Source organism: Phocoena sinus, chromosome 12, assembly GCF_008692025.1.
Source record: "Phocoena sinus isolate mPhoSin1 chromosome 12, mPhoSin1.pri, whole genome shotgun sequence".
NCBI classification, from domain to species: Eukaryota; Metazoa; Chordata; class Mammalia; order Artiodactyla; family Phocoenidae; genus Phocoena; species Phocoena sinus.
The window spans coordinates 7,873,604-7,891,860 of NC_045774.1; the positions used below are offsets into that span (position 1 = coordinate 7,873,604).

The 18,257-nt window shown below is 43.1% G+C and overlaps 2 protein-coding genes and 2 non-coding genes across 9 annotated transcripts in view; 3 read left to right on the forward strand and 1 right to left on the reverse strand.

Moving 5' to 3' along the window:
* The window catches only part of TCP1 (t-complex 1), a 30,683-nt gene that overhangs the window by 10,914 nt on the left and 1,512 nt on the right, over positions 1-18,257 (forward strand). The window contains exons 2-11 of one of the 5 annotated variants that reach the window (XM_032650911.1): positions 967-972; positions 9,361-9,445; positions 10,566-10,651; positions 10,862-10,990; positions 12,217-12,314; positions 12,702-12,812; positions 13,120-13,301; positions 13,695-13,821; positions 17,304-17,479; positions 17,853-17,976. In XM_032650911.1, the coding sequence (XP_032506802.1) occupies positions 9,382-9,445; positions 10,566-10,651; positions 10,862-10,990; positions 12,217-12,314; positions 12,702-12,812; positions 13,120-13,301; positions 13,695-13,821; positions 17,304-17,479; positions 17,853-17,976 (1,097 nt within the window). In that variant the 5' untranslated portion in view covers positions 967-972; positions 9,361-9,381. Of the gene's footprint in view, positions 1-966; positions 973-9,202; positions 9,446-10,565; positions 10,652-10,861; positions 10,995-12,216; positions 12,813-13,119; positions 13,302-13,694; positions 13,822-17,303; positions 17,480-17,852; positions 17,977-18,257 lie in introns of those variants that run through there. The other 4 variants (XM_032650910.1, XM_032650912.1, XM_032650913.1 and 1 more) reach the window with 4 other exon arrangements.
* MRPL18 (mitochondrial ribosomal protein L18) lies at positions 963-9,042 on the reverse strand. 2 transcript variants are annotated; one of them, XM_032650924.1, is made up of 4 exons: positions 8,246-9,042; positions 7,545-7,731; positions 2,214-2,296; positions 963-1,547 (listed from the first exon to the last, which is right to left on the reverse strand). In XM_032650924.1, the coding sequence occupies exons 1-4, from the start codon at positions 8,295-8,297 to the stop codon at positions 1,480-1,482; spliced, it is 390 nt and encodes a 129-aa protein (XP_032506815.1). In that variant the 5' UTR covers positions 8,298-9,042; the 3' UTR covers positions 963-1,479. The 2 variants fall into 2 exon arrangements, with proteins under 2 accessions (XP_032506815.1, XP_032506814.1); XM_032650923.1 differs by having other exon boundaries at positions 1,329-1,547; positions 2,065-2,296; positions 8,246-8,403.
* LOC116763849 lies at positions 12,482-12,619 on the forward strand. The gene has a single exon (XR_004352660.1). It is a non-coding gene; the product is annotated as a small nucleolar RNA SNORA29 (small nucleolar RNA).
* On the forward strand, positions 18,044-18,175 carry LOC116763847. Its single transcript, XR_004352658.1, has one exon. It is a non-coding gene; the product is annotated as a small nucleolar RNA SNORA20 (small nucleolar RNA).

Sequence of the window (18,257 nt, forward strand, 5' to 3'; positions counted from 1 at the left end):
TGGTACAGAGATGATCTACATCATACATCATACGCCTAGAAAAAAATCCCTACCTATGGCGTCCCTTACAGGTGAACCCTATTTTTGTCACTGTCAATTTCCAAAGCCACACTACTCCAGTCCGTGGTCTCCTTTGCATCCTCCCCTGAACTCTAGACTTGTCTGAACAGCCTTCTAGGACTGTGGTCTTCAAAGTGAGATGCTCCAATCTTTAAGAAGAGGGAAGAAAATATTAGAACTATCCTATGTATTTGTAAATGTGTCCACTGGGGTATCTATTGATCAGAAGGGGACTACTAAGCCATTGCACTCTGAAGGCCTCTCAGAGTGAATCAAACTTTTAAAAAATGTTGGTGCATACGTATTTCTTGTTAAAATAATAATACACTGAATACTTAGACTAACAGTAGCGATGTTATTTCACTTCTGTATAAATATACAATTGGGAGTACACATTTCAAATGTGGGGGGGAAATGCTCTAGAAGCCACTTTAACTGCTTACTGGTTCTTCCTCTTCGCATTTGTCTTAAATAGCCAAAATCAGTTAACACCTTACTTTGATTTAGCCACTCATTTAAGAGACCCGCCGTGATTCCCATCTACCCCACTTCAATTTTAAATTAACCTGAATGTACTTCAAGCTTCATCTCCTACCTAACAAATTTTCACTTGATGGCAAACTTAGCATACACTAACCCTGTCCATTTCCTTTCCTCACTGCATTCCTTTCTTCTTTCAAACCTGGTTCTGTTAGGATCCAGGAGCCCAACTGAGGTTAGGATTTGCCCCTTTTATCTTCACATGACTGTTTATAATAAATTGACTGATATTGACATCTCTTATTAAAAAAACACCTCCACACCCTGAGCGGCAACCCAGCCACGGTGACAAATGCATAAACCTATGTGTACCCATGCCACAGTGAGCTCAAAGGCAGAGAAAATGTCATATAACCAGAAAATAAGAGTTCACAATATACCTTTATTCTTTAACTTATAAACATTTGTTCCTCAAAAGTTAATTATAGGCTTCCCTGGTGGCGCAGTGGTCGAGAGTCCGCCTGCCAATGCAGGGGACATGGGTTCGTGCCCTGGTCCAGGAAGATCCCACATGCCGCGGAGCAGCTGGGCCCGTGAGCCACGGCCACTGAGCCTGTGCGTCCGGAGCCTGTGCTCCGCAACGGGAGAGGCCACAACAGTGAGAAGCCCGTGTACGGCAAAAAAAAAAAATTGTTAATTATAATTGGCAACAGCTCTTCTCAAATACTTCTCTCACGTCAGAGAGAGGAGAAGAATTTAGCCCTGGATTTAAAACAAACACACACAAGGAAAGAAGAGGACAACCTTTACTAATAACATTCCGCTGTTAGGTTACTGTACAGGACGTCCAAGCTGGCGGTTCGTCTAGAGACTCTCTTCTGATGAACGAACAGCTGACAGCTTTACATTTACAAGTCTCAAGCAACGCTTCTGCTTCATTCATAGATTCTCCGAGGCTCCTGCAGCACCACACCACCTTCTGTCATGGCACTCTGCAGTCGTTTCATCTGGTTTTGAAGATCAGGAAAAAAGGAAAAGATGAAGTCAACACCACAAGCTGACAACAGTTCACTTCCCAAGAGAAGGAGAAATAAACACCTGATTTGATCCTTGCTAACTTCCCAGCCTACACTGGTTTTTCAGAAAGTGACCTTAATAACGACACAGATAAGAAAAAAGAGGATGTAGAGATGTCAAGGATTTGCAGCATTTTAAAATATTCTATCGACAAGATGTTACTATATGAACAGGGAAGCAGAGTGGTCAACATTATGGCTATGAAATCGGTCACGTGGGTTTGAAGCCTGCCCCGTGCCACGAGGACTGGGCCAGCCAGCCTCAGCTGACCTACAGGACATGAGTGCTGACGTGCTATAGGCTGTTGTGAGGGAATGCACATCAGGATACTGACCTCAGGCTCTGACACTTGGAAAGAACTTAATAAATGGAACTATTATTATGTAAATATCTAGTGTCAAGAATTAACACAATACCTTTTAACTAAGTACATGAAAACAAAAATACCGAGTCTGAGGCTGCCTCCCAAGGAGTTGGTTGGTAGACCATGAAGTTGATTCCTGCTTCCAAGCACCGCTCTGCCAGCACTCGTCCTACACTCTCACAAGCCACCACATTTCTGGTGCTATAAAGGTGTTTTTTAATAGCCCATTCACGAGTGGATGCCGAAACCACAGTCTGGCCATTGCGATGCTCGACAAGCGCGTCTATGTGATGCTGACTCCTTATAACTCGCAACCTAAATGAGGTGAGAGAATAAAATCATAAAAGAATTCTAAAGATAAATGACTTCAGGTGAACAAATGCAGAAATATTTCTCAAGAATGTAATGTCTGGTTCATTTACCTCAGCATACTTAACCTGGCTTTTATTTGGAAAAGGTGTTTTTCCCTTGCTTTTATGAGAATATCATCAGCAATAAACCAAACATTTCTACTTAGCCTCAAATATCCAGGAGAAATTTGGTATTTCTGACTGCTGAGATTTACACAGCATCTACTTCAAAAAAGGACTTGAAGAGGCAAAGCTAAGTTGCTGACCCTACACTGGATAAAAATATACTTACTACATGCTTTTTTTTTTTTTTAAAGGAAGGAAATATTTTATTTATTTTTTGGCCACACCATGTGGCATGTGGGATCTTAGTTCCCTGACCAGGGATCGAACCCGTGCCCCCTGCATTGGGAGTGTGGAGTCTTAACCACTGGACCCCCAGAGAAGTCCCCTTACTATATGCTTTTATTTTCTAGCTCACGATTTAAATATAAAAACAGAAATCATGGGCTTCCCTGGTGGCGCGGTGGTTGAGAGTCCGCCTGCCGATGCAGGGGACACGGGTTCGTGCCCCGGTCCGGGAAGATCCCACATGCCGCGGAGCGGCTGGGCCTGTGAGCCATGGCCGCTGAGCCTGCGCGTCCGGAGCCTGTGCTCCGGAACGGGAGAGGCCACAACAGTGAGAGGCCCGCGTACTGAAAAAAAAAAAAAAAAAAACAGAAATCATAAGTGTACTAGAAGACAACATGGGAGAAGTTTTAAGTAATGTCAAAGTAAGATAAACCTATTTAACTATATCAAGCTATTTAACATGACCTCAAACTACATCATATGGCTTTTGTTTAAAAAAAAATTAACAAAGTTTTCTGCATGCTAAGAAAAACAAAAAAACAAAACAGTAAAGTCAAAAGGCAAGCAATGAAACAAAAAATACTTTTAAATCATATATTGTGCTAATTTCCATAATATGTAAAAAGCCTCCTATAATCAATAAGGAAATGACCAGTAACTTAATAGGCAGAGGATGGACAGACTGTTCACAGAAAAGAAAAATATTAATGACTCTTAAACCCATGCAAATATGCCCAATCTCACTGCTAAATTGCATGGACAAGACAATTCATTTCAACACTGTTTGAAATCATAAAAGATAATCATCAATAGGCAGTCAGTTAATTAAAACAGCCATGCAACGGTATTTTATTTTTATTTTTAAAATCTTTATTGGAGTATAATTGCTTTGTAATGTTGTGTTAGTTTCTGCTGTATAACAAAGCGAATGAGCTATACATATCTCCCTCCCACCCTCCCTATCCCACCCCTCTAGGTGGTCACAAAGCACCGAGCTGATCTCCCTGTGCTATGCAGCTGCTTCCCACTAGCTATCTATTTCACATTTGGTAGTGTATATATGTCAATGCTACTCTCTCACTTCGTCCCAGCTTACCCTTCCCCCTCCCCATGTCCTCAAGTCCATTCTCTATGTCTGTGTCTTTATTCCTGTCCTGCCCCTAGGTTCATCAGAACCTTCTTTTTTTAGATTCCATATATATGTGTTAGCATACAATATTTTTTTTCTCTTTCTGACTTACTTCACTCTGTATGACAGACTCTAGGTCCAACCACCTCACTACAAATAACTCATTTTCGTTTCTTTTTATGACCAAGTAATATTCCATTGTATATATATGTGCCACATCTTCTTTATCCATTCATCTGTTGATGGACACTTAGGTTGCTTCCATGTCCTGGATATTGTAAATAGTGCTGCAATGAACACTGTGGTACATGACTCTTTGAATTATGGTTTTCTCAGGTATATGCCCAGTAGTGGGATTGCTGGGTCATATGGTAGTTCTATTTTTAGTTTTTTAAGGAACCTCCATACTGTTCTCCATAGCGGCTGTATCAATTTACATTCCCACCAACAATGCAAGAGGGTTCCCTTTTCTCCACACCCTCTCCAGCATTTATCGTTTGTAGATTTTTTGATGATGGCCATTCTGGCCATCCGTGTGAGGTGATACCTCATTGTAGTTTTGATTTGCATTTCTCTAATGATTAGTGATGTTGAGCATCCTTTCATGTGTTTGTTGGCAATCTGTATATCTGTATATCTTCTTTGGAGAAATGTCTGTTTAGGTCTTCTGCCCATTTTTGGATTGGCTTGTTTTTTTTGATATTGAGTTGCATGAGCTGCTTGTACATTTTGGAGATTAATCCTTTGTCAGTTGCTTCGTTTGCAAATATTTTCTCGCATTCTGAGGGCTGTCTTTTCTTCTTGTTTACGGTTTCCGTTGCTGTGCAAAAGCTTTTAAGTTTCCTTAGGTCCCATTTTGTTTTTATTTCCATTTCCCTAGGAGATGGGTCAAAAAGGATCTTACTGTGATTTATGTCATAGAGTGTTCACGCACATATGGTCACCTTATCTTTGATAAAGGAGGCAAGAATATACAATGGAGAAAAGACAGCCTCTTCAATACATGGTGCTGGGAAAACTGGACAGCTACATGTAAAAGAATGAAATTAGAACACTTCCTAACACAGTACACAAAAATAAACTCTAAATGGATTAAAGACCTAAATGTAAGGCTACGGTATTTTACACAGTTACTTCAAACAGTTATTTTACATAATTAAGAACAAAGTAGCAATTTATGATGCTGCTGTTGCTAACATCTACTGAACACTTACTGTGTCAGGGAGTCCTAATTGTTTACAGGTGTAGCTCATGTCTCAAACTAATCCCATTATTCTTTCTTTCTTTCTTTCTTTTTTTTCTTTTTTGGGCTGCAGAAACTGACACAGAAAGGTTAAGTAACTTAGCAAGATTACAACTAATGAATGGTAAGTAATGAAGCTAGTTAGGATTTAAGTCCAGGGGTCTGGCTCCAGAGCCAATGTTCCCAACCAACACAAAATATTTCCAAGATGTATTTTTAAGAGAGAGAGAGAGAGAGAGAGAGAGAGAGAGAGAGAGAGAGAGAGAGAGTGTGTGTGTGTGTGTGTGTGTGTGTGTGTGTGTGTGTGTATGTTGGGGGGGTGAAGGAGGTGGGCGGGGGAATGCAGAACAATGTATATGATGTGGTAAGATTTATAATGAAAAAAATACAAGTTCATACTTATCTGCATAGACTAGCTCTAGAAGGATACACAGAAACTATAGTCCCTTTTGGATTTTACAACATTTACAACATTTGTATACATTACACATTTAGAAATAAAGTTCATGATAAAGAAAACACTGAAATCAAACATTATACTAAGATTCTTAGTGTGAAATAGCATAAAAAGCACTAGATTTAGACATGTGGGTTCTACTCTTAGTTTCGCTGGTAGCCCTAGTAAAAATCACAATCTCTTAATCCAGGGATCAACACACTCTTTCTGTAAGGGATCAGATAGTAAATATTTTATGGTTTGCAGGCCATATTATAAGCAGAGAGGGTAGTGGGTCCCTGGAGAAAGAGAACTAGGCATGTCTTTCTTCACATAAGAGAAGCCATTTTTGGCCTAAGCCATTTTGTGCTCTAAGCTTGGCCACAGTGCCTGCTCCTGAACAGGTCTCAGTAATTAATGATCTTAAGGGAAGTAAGGGAATGCAGGAACAAAGGAAAAGCAGTCAAGAAACAATAGTCTAGTGGTAAAACAGAGTCCTAGTTCCTCCTCAAGGGAAATATGTAACAATCTGATACCGTCTTTAAGTTTCTCCATCCTCAGGTGGAGGATGGAAATGACTACGTTGACCCCTGTGACTTCAATCAACTAATGCTAGGACTCTGTCGACCCTGGCCCCAATTCTATGCTGAATTCTCCTCTGCTCAAGTCCCTTCATGAATATGCTTGTACCCTTAGTTTAAAGCTCCCACAGTTTTGCTGTTCCGCGTGACCCTGCTTTGGGGAAGATCCCCGGGGTTCTCCTTACTTGCTGCAAGTAATAAATCCTTCCTTCTCCTGATCTTTGGCTTGCTTGTGTCTTCTGGCTTGACATCCACCAAGAGGTGAACCTAGTTTTCAGGTAACAACGTGGGTCAACTGCTCAACTCAGCCACAGTAATACCAGAAGAGCCAGGTAAGAATGAGTGGTGGCTGGGTGCACATAAAACTTTCTTTGTGGATAATGAACTTTGAATTTTACACAATTTTCACATTACAAAATATTCTTTGCATTTTTAAAAATCTTTTAAAAAAATGTAACAATATTTAGCCTGCAAGCCAGCTTTGGCCCAGGAGCCATAGTTTGCTGATCCTTGTCTTAAACCATTAGTGCAACAAAGGAGTAGGACTCATTATCTCCAAGGTCACTTCCAATTTTAAACTGATAATACTGTGAATGGAGAGATAGGGAAAAAAGGGGGGAAACAGATCTCCAATTATTTAAATAATCCAAATATTAAGTAAAAGTGATAGTTTGGGTATTTCAAAAAAAATTCAGGATTCAGATTATTTCGACGATGAACTGCCTGCCCCCTTTCTTTGACCCCCTCCTGTCTCCCTAAGCCTCAATTCCCCTGCTCCTGTAAAACGGGGGAAATTACTGCACCTGCTTCAAAAAGTACTTTTAAGGATTAAATGAGAAAGTGCATATAAAGCACCTAGCATAGTTCCTGGCAAAGACAAAGCATTCAGTAACTGGCCATCTTTATAACAAAGAATAGACTCCTAATGTTCTTCCTGTCTCTACCACCGCCCCCTTAAAAATTTGTTCTCCTCAAAGGAACCAGAATGATCTTCCATTCGGGCTCAAATTTTAAATCCCCTCATAGTTTCCCACTGTAGTGAGAATAGCGTCTAAAGCGCTTACTTGATTTACAAAGCTAATGATGTGTCTCCTACCTACCTCTCGGCCCTCTGAGCTCCAGGTCCACAGGCCTTTCAGTGCCCCAAACGCGCCAAGCTCATTCCCACCCTAGCTGTTTCCCTTGCTGGGAACACTCTTCTTGGCAGCTAGTTTGGCTTCTTCCTATTTTCTGAGGGGTCTTAGTCAACCAGTTCCCCATTCTAACTTTATCCCCTTTCAGTTTCCTCCATGACACCTACGTATTTATTGTTTGCCGCCCCCCTCCACTAACCCCTCCTAGACCCACCGCAAGGCAGCTTCCTGAGAGGAGAGTCGCCAGCAGTTACCTGGCACGTTCCTCAAATGAACTGATGAAAACAATTTGCAGAGCACCATGCGTGCTCTGTGGTCAATACCTAGCAGAGTTAATTACCTGTGCCAGAACTCGCGGGAGGGCCACACTGTCCCCCAGCCCCGCTCTTTTCTGGCTACAGCTAAGAGCTCCAGATTCCGGGGGTTCCGGTTGGTGAACTCCGGGGCAACAGCTTCATTTCCTTCGGGGTCCGCTTCAGGCTTCACCGCTGGCTTGGAACTGGTCGACAGCACTGCCACCCGACACCCTAAGAACGTAAACAACCATACGTATCTTTTAAAAATGACGAAACGGGGCTTCCCAGGCGGCGCAGTAGTTGAGAGTCCGCCTGCCAATGCAGGGGACGCGGGTTCGTGCCCCGGTCCGGGAGGATCCCACATGCCGCGGAGCGGCTGGGCCCGTGAGCCATGGCCACTGAGCCTGCGCGTCTGGAGCCTGTGCTCCGCAACGGGAGAGGCCACAACAATGAGAGGCCCGCGTACCAAAAAAAAATGACGAAACGGACAAAACAAAAATATGATCTAAATTGTCTCCATCCTCTCCCCCTCAGTCTTCGCGCCCTGGAAGGGGGACAAAAGGTATGTTCGGTCACGGGGTGTAGTCATCACAGACCCTGGTCCTTAATTTTCTACTAGTGTCATCACGACGCTGTCAGCTCGTTTACTTTTCGATGGTATATGTTGAATGCAAAAGACGACCTGCATGTGCGCATTGTGCTGACCCTGGGGAGTAATCTGAGAGACGTGGGAAGATGAAATTACCGGGGTTCCTGCAAACCGACAACAGCTCCCAGAACCCCGACCGAAGCGCCATTGCTGAGGGGAATCGTAGCCAAAACCTCGGAGAGACCTCGCCTCCTCTCCTCACCGACGCCCCAGCGGCTCGCCGGCCGCAGCCATATTAACTTAGGGAAAGACCTTAGGAGAACGTAAGGTCATCGGCGCCTCGAACCCGAACAAGCCCCCTGCCGCTGAGTGGCGGATAGGGCAATCCGTCACCTCCGCTCTTCCAATCAGCGCTTACGCTGGGGCGCACGCAGGCGCCGGATTCAACCAACCACCTCGCAGCAACGCGCTTGGTGGTTGGCTCACGGTCCGTTAAATCGGGCCGAGCTCATCGTGCCTGCATTTCGTTGCGTCATTTGGGCCCTCGAGTTGCAAAGCACAGATCGATCATTGTTGGACACAGACGCACGCAGACACACACGGACAGGCCATTTGGGCTCTGGGAGGACAGGGCAGCGCGAGATGCAGTTTTCAGAAAGGGTGGTTGTCGCTTTCCCACATGACCAATGAAGCTTATACCCATGAACCCGGGAACAAAGCCTGCTACTTGCGTACTCTCCTAGCTAGCTCATACATTTAAGTTAAACAAGACCGCCGATTTATACACCTCCAATTAAAACTCGCTCAGAACCCCGGCTCTAACTTACACGGCCCTAGCCCCCCACGCCGTTCGTCACAGAACTCCGCCCTACCGACCACCTTTTCTAGAAGGCACTAGAATGTGCAAACGCGCACGCGCAACTTGTGCGTAGTAGGGAAAACTTCGGCCCGGCGCCCCCTTCCTCCAGCGGTCCGAGATACTGACTTCCGCCCTCCTACCTTCGCGCCCTTCTCATTCGCTCTCTAAATGAGCGAAAGTGCTGGATCCGCCCCCTTCAGGGTCCTCACTTCCTGCGCGTTCACGATTCTCCACCCTCCTCCCCATTTTTCTTTCCCGCCCTGCCCCGCGGCCCGGCCAGGGAGCGGGGTGGAGTGGAATTCCCAGCAGCTCCCGCGGCGTAGCTGAGGCCAGTTCCACGCAGTCGCCGCTGCTGTGGCCGCCGCCCGGCCCAGGAACAAGACGCTTGCTGCCCGCGGTGTGAGGGAAACTCGACGTGTGCCCTGCCGCGAAGATGGAGGGGCCCTTGTCCGTGTTCGGGGACCGCAGCACTGGGGAGGCGATCCGCTCCCAGAACGGTAAGGGCGGGCGAGGCCTGCGGCGGGCCCGCGGCGGTGCGCCACCCTCTCCTGCCTCGCTGGGGCCGTGGCTGCGGTGCTCACGCCTCTTCCTTTCTCTCCCCAGGAAGGGCTCCCCGGGTGGCACGGGCGGCGTCTCCGACCCGCGGCGGGTCTTGGCGCTTCGGGGCGGCAGCGCCCTCTTCCCGGAGCGCGGCATTTCCGAGGGCGCAGCGCGGTTTTAACTAGAGCTGCCCGGATGCTGCGGTCCTGAGGCTGGCGAGGCGCGCCCCGACACGTGCCGCCGCTCCTCGAGTCCCAGAGGGCCGGGTGCCCTGCGCCCTTTTGTCTTGATGGTAATCAGGAAGGGTGTCCACCGCAATCTCTGGGTCTCCTTTTAGGGCCATTCACCAGGAAGAACTGGCTTTAACGGCTCGTTTTACTGAGGGGCGCATGGCCATCGGCCACTCTTCAAGACGACTTGCCCGTGGTCCCCCTGCAGATTCAGTCCGTACCCCACCTGTCGCTGACCACTTCTTGTAACAAAGCTAGCTGACGAAGTTTTTGTTGAATGTTAAAAGATAAAACATTTTATCTAGTAGATTTTAACCGCTTAAAGCATTGTTGAGATGGTTTACACTTCAGAAGTTACGAATGCCAGTCCCTCGTACTGTCATTTGATAGATTCCTATTTTTGTCATGAACGAATTTGAAGTATAGTCAGAACCTTTGGATTACCGCTTTTTTGATTCACAAAGTCTTGTTAATTTTAATAGAACTTTTTTTTTCTTAAACCTGCCAGAGTCTGAAGGAAAAGGCTGATACGTATGTATTTCTGTTCTGTGTGGAGTGGCAGAATCTGAAATGTCGAAGAGTAGATTATGTTTTAATTTTATGAGACAATAAAGTGGGTACTCTCTACAACACTTGGCGTCCCCTTGGCGGTTGAATTCAGACTGTGTGTTACTAGCCCACTACCCTCCCCGTATTAGACTTTTAATAGCTAATTTTCAAATTGGGACGGATTTGTAGATTTGAAAATTTCAGAGGCTGTTTCATGTCACTTACTTTTTTTAGGCTGAAATGATTGTCCTTGGAATCAAGGATTTTCTAATTTCATTTCTTTCTTTCATTTCTGCAGTCATGGCTGCAGCTTCGATTGCCAATATTGTGAAAAGTTCTCTTGGTCCAGTTGGCTTGGATAAAATGTTAGTGGATGATATTGGTGTAAGTATATCTAAATATCGTGTTAGTCGCTTTAAAGGAAAAAAATGGTTCGTAAACACCTTGCTTTGTAAATTCTTTGTTTTTATCAGGATGTTAGTGTTGAAAGGTATACCGAAGGTGAACGTATCATAATGGGGTTGTTCTAACTTAGGGGATATTCTGTTTCTGTGGGTGGTTATGTCAGTTTTTCTTTCCCGGGAAATTTCTTAGGATGTAACCATTACTAATGATGGTGCGACCATCCTGAAGTTACTGGAGGTGGAACACCCTGCAGCCAGAGTTCTTTGCGAGCTTGCTGACCTGCAAGACAAAGAAGTGGGAGACGGAACTACCTCCGTGGTAGGTAAAGACTAATGGACTAATGGCTAAATACTAGTATACCTTTTAAAATCAAACTTTCAGAAAGTGAAGCCAGAGGTAGGTCATTTGTTTTGGGGGTAGTGGTTCAGAAACAAAATTCGAAGACTTGTGGTTATAGCTAGTTTGTACAATTCAAGTAGAAAAGAAACTTAAGAGATAATTTAATATAATCCTCACTTTAAATGTTTTTGCGAGTTTTACGAATTTTTTCTCAGCTATTATTCATGCATCACGCAGAATTTTTTTTAATGGTTTCTTTTTAAAGGAAAAAAAAGTGTCTTTTTTTTCTCCTCCCCTCACAGCCTGAGGCCCAGGAATTCCTAAAACCTTACCAGTTTTTTAAAAACAACATGTTCTTATATTTTAAAGGCTGACAAGTGATCTCATGAGTTCAAATGGGAGTTTGAGAAAGTTTGTAAACACGATCAGTAACATGATTTAAACTCCTTGAAGATCACCCAGCACCCTGATGTAGTAGAAACACTATTATTTGGTGAGGAGCAAATAATAATTTGCTGTAAAGAAACAAGCAGTGGTTTGTGGTAGAAGATGGTTGTTTCTAGATTAAACTTTAAGCCATGGAAGAATGAAATCTATCTCTTCTAAAATAATGATAATGGTCTTTGTTAAGTAACTTGTTTATGATAACATAGTTTTTAAAATATAACTATAATTTCCCCCGAAAGATGCAGACTAAATTTTCTCAAAATTTTTTTTAATTAAAAAATAATTTTTGGTGTACTTAGAAGGATGATTTTTAAAATAATAACGTAAAATAGTACAGATCAAGAATTCCCTGGCGGTTCAGTGGTTAGGACTCCGCACTTTCACTGCCGAGGGCCTGGGTTCAATCCCTGGTTGGGGAACTAATATCCTGCAAGCCGTGCACAGCCAAATAAATAAATAAATAGTACAGATAATCTGAGTGGTCGGGCTCTTCATTTAGCTTATGTTGACCACGTCATCTTGAAGAGTAATGGATGTGTTTCCTATTGTTGTACTGACTCTTATCGGGCTTTAGCTATTTGCGTATACAATACCGTGTAGGGGTGTCTTTTTTCTGGTTTCTAATAAGCAGTTATGCATTTCACCACTGTTACCATTCTGGTTCTTAATATCTGATGTGTGTTAGTGTTGTTTGTACATATGTGTTGCACGTAATGAATGTCAGGCTATTGTGAGAGTAATGGATGTTTTCTCTGCAGGTTATTATTGCAGCAGAACTTCTAAAAAATGCAGATGAACTTGTCAAACAGAAAATTCATCCCACATCAGTTATTAGTGGCTATCGACTTGCTTGCAAGTAAGATTGTTTACATTCAGAGAAAATTTTATGTATTATTTAATGTAGTAGTTGCCAACAGTCTGTTCTTTAAATGTTTCAATTAATGACTAAATCTTACTTTGAAAAAGTTGTATTTTAGCATTTAAGTAAACATTTGAAGTAGGAAGTTGGGCCAGTATCCTTTTCTTCCCATTTGACTACCACGTTATCTCCTAATAATAGATATAGTGGCTATGCTTATGGGATAGATTAAAATTGCCGTGATCTGAAGAGGGAGGATTATTTGTGTCCTCCTCCTATATGAAATGGCTGAACAGAAAATTGATGCCTCTGACATCCTGACACAATGATAAAGCAAAAATTTTGAGTAATGAATTTATGTTTTCTTCCCCACACTTCAAACAGGGAAGCAGTGCGTTATATCAGTGAGAATTTAATTATTAACACTGATGAACTTGGAAAGGATTGCCTGATCAATGCTGCTAAGACATCGATGTCTTCCAAAATCATTGGAATGTATCCTTGTGATAGTCCAGTAAAGTGTAGGCTTTTTTAAAAGTAAGACGCTGTGTTAGTTTTTCTGCCAGATGATGCTGTATTGAAATTGCCTGTTCCCTTCTTTCCTAGGGGGAAAAGTAATAAAAAGTATGTGTAAAAGTAGTATGCAGACAGTGATAAATAGTACTCTGACATTTTGGTGGCGTATATAATGGTTGTTTCTTTGATGAGATTGCTAAAAGGAAGTGCCTTTGAATTACCCTTGATTTTCATGTGTACCCGCTGTCCATCCCGAGTCTCTTGTTCTCCTTAACTGTTGGCTTAGAAGTGGAGATTTCTTTGCTAATATGGTGGTAGACGCTGTACTTGCTGTTAAATACACGGATGTCAGAGGCCAGCCTCGCTATCCAGTCAATTCCATTAATATTCTGAAAGCCCATGGGAGAAGTCAGATGGAGAGTATGCTCATCAATGGCTATGCACTCAACTGTGTGGTGGGATCCCAGGGTAAGACTTATGGTTTGATTTGGTCATGTAACGAGAATACTAAAGGATAAAGTTAGCTGTTTGTGGACTGTATAACTACATTTTCAGGTGAACTATCCAGGATGTGCATTTACTGTTCTTTAGTGAAGCCCAGAGAAAAAGGAAATGGTCCATAATGTTGCCAATTCCTCTTTTGTAATTTAATTACATATAACTTAAGAAAAATGCAAATTAAAAGAAAACACGTGTGTTTAATGCCATTTAAGTGTTTCTAAGGGTAAAAGTAATAAAATCTAAATTCGTTTACATACAACAATTTAAAATCTCTGCAGATCTCTAAGGATAGGTGTGTTCTATAAAAGGTAACAATGTTATAGTTACTGTAAAGGTACTTAACGTTATGTTCAATTTTAGGCATGCCCAAGAGAATAGTGAATGCAAAAATTGCTTGCCTTGACTTCAGCCTGCAGAAAACAAAAATGAAGCTTGGTGTACAAGTGGTTATTACAGACCCTGAAAAACTGGACCAGATTAGACAGAGGTATGTTGAGAGATTCATTTTTGACCTTGGACAGGGGGTGTTTGTAAAGTACCCTTTTTTAGAGCAGGTGACAGTAAACTAAGAAGAATGAGCGGTAGGTCTAATAGGTAGCAGGGTGTGATGATTAGCCAAGTAGTTTTTTTGTTTTCAAGTGAGTGTCTTGGAGGACTTTAAATATTAACGTTTTTAACCAAAGTTTTAACTGAAGTCAAACTATATTTTACCCAAACTGCTTGGAAAATTAGAAAACATGGTGATGATTTAAGAGAGATTGGGTGATACATGAAAATCAACATTCTATGGAATTTTGGTTTTATGAGTATATTGATATTAAGGCTTGAAGATACATCCAGGAGTGTATTTCCTCAAGTGGTACAAGAACCAAACAGTATAGTGTTGATTCTGCCAGGTACCAGGTAGTTCATACGTCCATATCTATTGACTGGCATGCTAGAGAGCTAGTCGGGAAGAGATAACTCCCTTTTTTTTCCCTTGTTTTTTGGCCGAACCATGCGGCAGATGGGATCTTAGTTCCCCAACCAGGGATCGCATCCCCTGCTGTGGAAGCACGAAGTCTTAATTGCTGGACCACCAGGGAAGTCCCAAGATGTACTCTTACATCTATTTGCATGTGTACTCTTTCCATCAGAGGTCAGCCCCTCTAGAATAAGTATTCAGAGCCTGTCGCCTTCTGCTTTTAGAGTCTTGTTTCCTCTATTATTCTTTCTCAACTGCATCTTCAACTGCTAATTCTACTCTTCTTTCCTTTCTGGATTCCACTTGTACCTCTCTTATCCCTAAATAAAAGCCTCTTGTGCCCCCACGTGTTCCAATTACTCTGTCCTTCCTCAGTTCTTCATAGCCAGATGTCACGAGTGATTTACACAAAAACCTTCCTGGTGTTTTATTTCTCACACCCTTTTCAACTGTGTTCTCCACTGGAGGACCGCTTGCTCAGGTCACTAGTGATCACGGCTGTGAAATTCATTAGACATGTTCAATTTCCACTTGACCTTTTTCAAGCCTTTGACTGCTTGAAAGACTTCCCGGGGATGGAGCGGTTTTGTGATACTACCTCGTCTGTATTCCTGTGCTTGGGTGGCCAGCGTCTCTGTGCTGGAGACTCCCAAATCTATTTCTCTGAGCTTTAATTGATTGAATGCTTCTTAAGCATCTCCAAGTCATTATGTCTAAAACTGAACTTGTGATGATACCCCCAGATCTGCTCTTTGCCATTTTAGTTAGGGACCCCTCTATTCAGGCAGAAGACTGGGAAATGTCTGTAACTCCTTTTTACTTAATACTCTTTCCCTTTTTCATCTGTCATCAAGACCACTTGATTTCTATCTATAAATTAAATCTCAAATTCACCTACTTTTCCATTTCCATTTTCTTGCCCAGACTATTGGAGAGGCACCCAAGCTGGTCGTCTTGGTTTCAGTCTTGTTCCCGCCCAGGCTATTCTCCTCGTTGCTTGCAAGGCCAGAACCTTTTGCAGGCTTCCCTTCACTCTAGGATTGGTGTTTTTTTTTTTTTTTTTTTTTTTTTGGTGGTACGTGGGCCTCTCACTGTTGTGGCCTCTCCCGCTGCGGAGCACAGGCTCCAGACGCGCAGGCTCAGCGGCCATGGCTCACGGGCCCAGCCGCTTTGCAACATGTGGGATCTTCCCGGACCGGGGCACGAACCCGTGTCCCCTGCATCGGCAGGCGGACTCTCAACCACTGCACCACCAGGGAAGCCCGTGCCTACTTGTTTTGACTGGTTAATTTTTTAGTTTATTTTTTAGTTGATAAATCTCAAAGAATCTTTTCTTTCCCCCTCAATCTGAATTATTCTCTGCTGTGAGCTCCTATACTTTGTCTTCCTGGGGCTTAAGCACAGTTTCTAACTATATTTCTGTGTCTGCAATTGTAAGCTCTGTGAAGGTAGAGGCTGAATGATTTCCTTTGCTTTGTAGCCCCCATCCTTAGTGTCATGTTTGACGTGCAGTATTTGTTTAGTGTATATACAGAGTTTTATTTTGAGGTTCACCTTTAACTCATTTCACTAAGATCCTTTGATCTCCTCTACTATTCTTTGAATGAGTAAACTGGCTTCAGCCGTCTCTATATTGGCTGTTTTTCACATCTGTGCATGTTTCCCGTAGTTTGGGATTTCCATTTCCTTCTGGCAGTTTCACCCGAGTATCCCAGGGGCTTCAGACTCATCTTGTTGAAACAGGAACTCTGTCATCTTGCAGCCCAACCTGTTAGCATTTATTTCACTCCAGGAGTCAGTGGCTGAACCTCCCAGTTACCCAAGCCATAAACTTTGACTTATCTGCTCAGGCCATATATTCTCAGATAGATTCACCTCCAGTTATCACCTTGTTGTCTTCATTCCTTCATCTTTTGAAAACACAGATTGATAACGTTACTTTCACTTAAAAATATTAAACAACTTCTCAGTTCACACTAACATCCCTACAAGACTAACAAGAACCTACAAGTTTCTTCATTTTTTGATCCCACCTGCAGTTTCAATTCTGGACCCCTGTATTAACTCCAGACCTTTAGCTTTCCTTGTCCCACCTGCCAGGCTGGATGCATGGCTCCCATGCACTTGTAGTCTCTGTACTGCACTGAGTAACATTAGCCCTGGAGTTTGGTTGTCCCAGAGCCTTGAAGGCAGGGATGCTGCTTCCTTTCTAACCACAGTTCTTGGTTAAGAGCTCAAATTGGGGTGGGGGAGAGCTAACTGGTGGTTTTTTTTTTTTTTTTTTTTTTTTTTTTTTTTTTTTGCGGTACGCGGGCCTCTCACTGTTGTGGCCTCTCCCGTTGCGGAGCACAGGCTCCGGATGCGCAGGCTCAGTGGCCATGGCTCACGGGCCCAGCCGCTCCGCGGCATGTGGGATCTTCCCGGACCGGGGCACGAACCCGCGTCCCCTGCATTGGCAGGCGGACTCTCAACCACTGTGCCGCCAGGGAAGCCCTAACTGGTGGTTTTTAATCCCTTTTCTGTAAATTGGACCGATTTAAATTCTGGTCATAGAAGGGAGAGAATAAATTTTTTTTTTTTTTTGGCTGCATTGGGTGTTTGTTGCTGTGCGCGGGCTTTCTCTAGTTGCGGCAAGCAGGGGCTACTTTTCGTTGCGACGCGCGGGCTTCTTATTGCGGTGGCTTCTCTTGTTGCAGAGTGCGGGCTCTAGGTGCACAGGCTTCAGTAGTTGCGGCTCGCGGGCTCTAGAGCGCAGGCTCAGTAGTTGTGGCGCACGGGTTTAGTTGCTCCGCGGCATGTGGGATCTTCCCAGACCAGGGCTCGAACCCGTGTCCCCTGCATTGGCAAGCGGATTCTTAACCACTGTGCCACCAGGGAAGTCCCTAGTTAATATAATTTAATCTGCAATTATTTGTGAAAAATACTTAACGGAAGTTTGAGCTGTATTTAACATAAAAAACACAGCAGATAACTTTAGGTTACTACTCAAATATTTATCTTTGTAGAGAATCAGATATCACCAAGGAGCGAATCCAGAAGATCCTGGCAACTGGTGCCAATGTTATTCTAACCACTGGTGGAATTGACGACATGTGTCTGAAGTATTTTGTGGAGACTGGTGCTATGGCAGTTCGAAGAGTTTTAAAAAGGGACCTTAAACGCGTTGCTAAAGCTTCCGGAGGTGAGTCTCCTGCCAGCTCTCGGATACTGTTACTACCCAGGACCGTGTCCCTTTACATTGGATGTTAACAATAAGCAGCTCCAGAAACGTAACAGTTTTTACTTTTTACTCCCTTAATGCTTTGTGCTACAAATATGTGTGTAGAGGCGTGTTTTTCTGTAACTGGGTAAGTTCTTTTACTTCCTCCACCTCAAAGTGACATGGTTCCATCTTAGGATAAAAGGACAGTTGGTTGCCTGATGCTTAAATGTAAACCCTAACCTTACCTTTATATGACACCTCTGTCATCAATACATGTGTCTGAATCTAAGGCAGGATTTGAAAATATTCATGGAAGAACAGTGTTTACAGATCTTTGTAATTACTTTAATAGCAACTATTCTGTCGACCCTGGCCAATTTGGAAGGTGAAGAAACTTTTGAAGCTTCAATGTTGGGACAAGCAGAAGAGGTGGTACAGGAGAGAATTTGCGATGATGAACTGATCTTGATTAAAAAGTAAGAGCTACTTTCTAAATTATAAAGCTCTACAGATTTTATTTAATAATGAGTGAAAATAGGTCACCTTCCCATTTATTTGCTGCTATATAGTCTTTCAGTGATATAAGCAGTTATACGCATGGGATAAAATAATGTTGGGCCATTGTAAATTGAGGTGAAGTAACCATTTCATCTCTTCTCCATGGTCTAGACATTGCTTCCGTGTCTAAATGTCCTGTGTAAGCAGGATTTAATCAAGGCACTTAGATTGAATTTCTGCACGGATTTATTAAAGCATT

Coding starts and splice junctions, on each gene's coding strand:
- MRPL18 (XM_032650923.1), bottom strand. CDS start 8,297: ATGGCGCTTCGGTCGGGGTTCTGGGAGCTGTTGTCGGTTTGCAGGAAC. Junction 7,732..8,245: donor GTCGGTTTGCAGGAACCCCG/GTAATTTCATCT, acceptor TTACGTTCTTAG/GGTGTCGGGTGGCAGTGCTG. Junction 1,548..2,064: donor GGGAGGCAGCCTCAGACTCG/GTATTTTTGTTT, acceptor CTTCAAAACCAG/ATGAAACGACTGCAGAGTGC.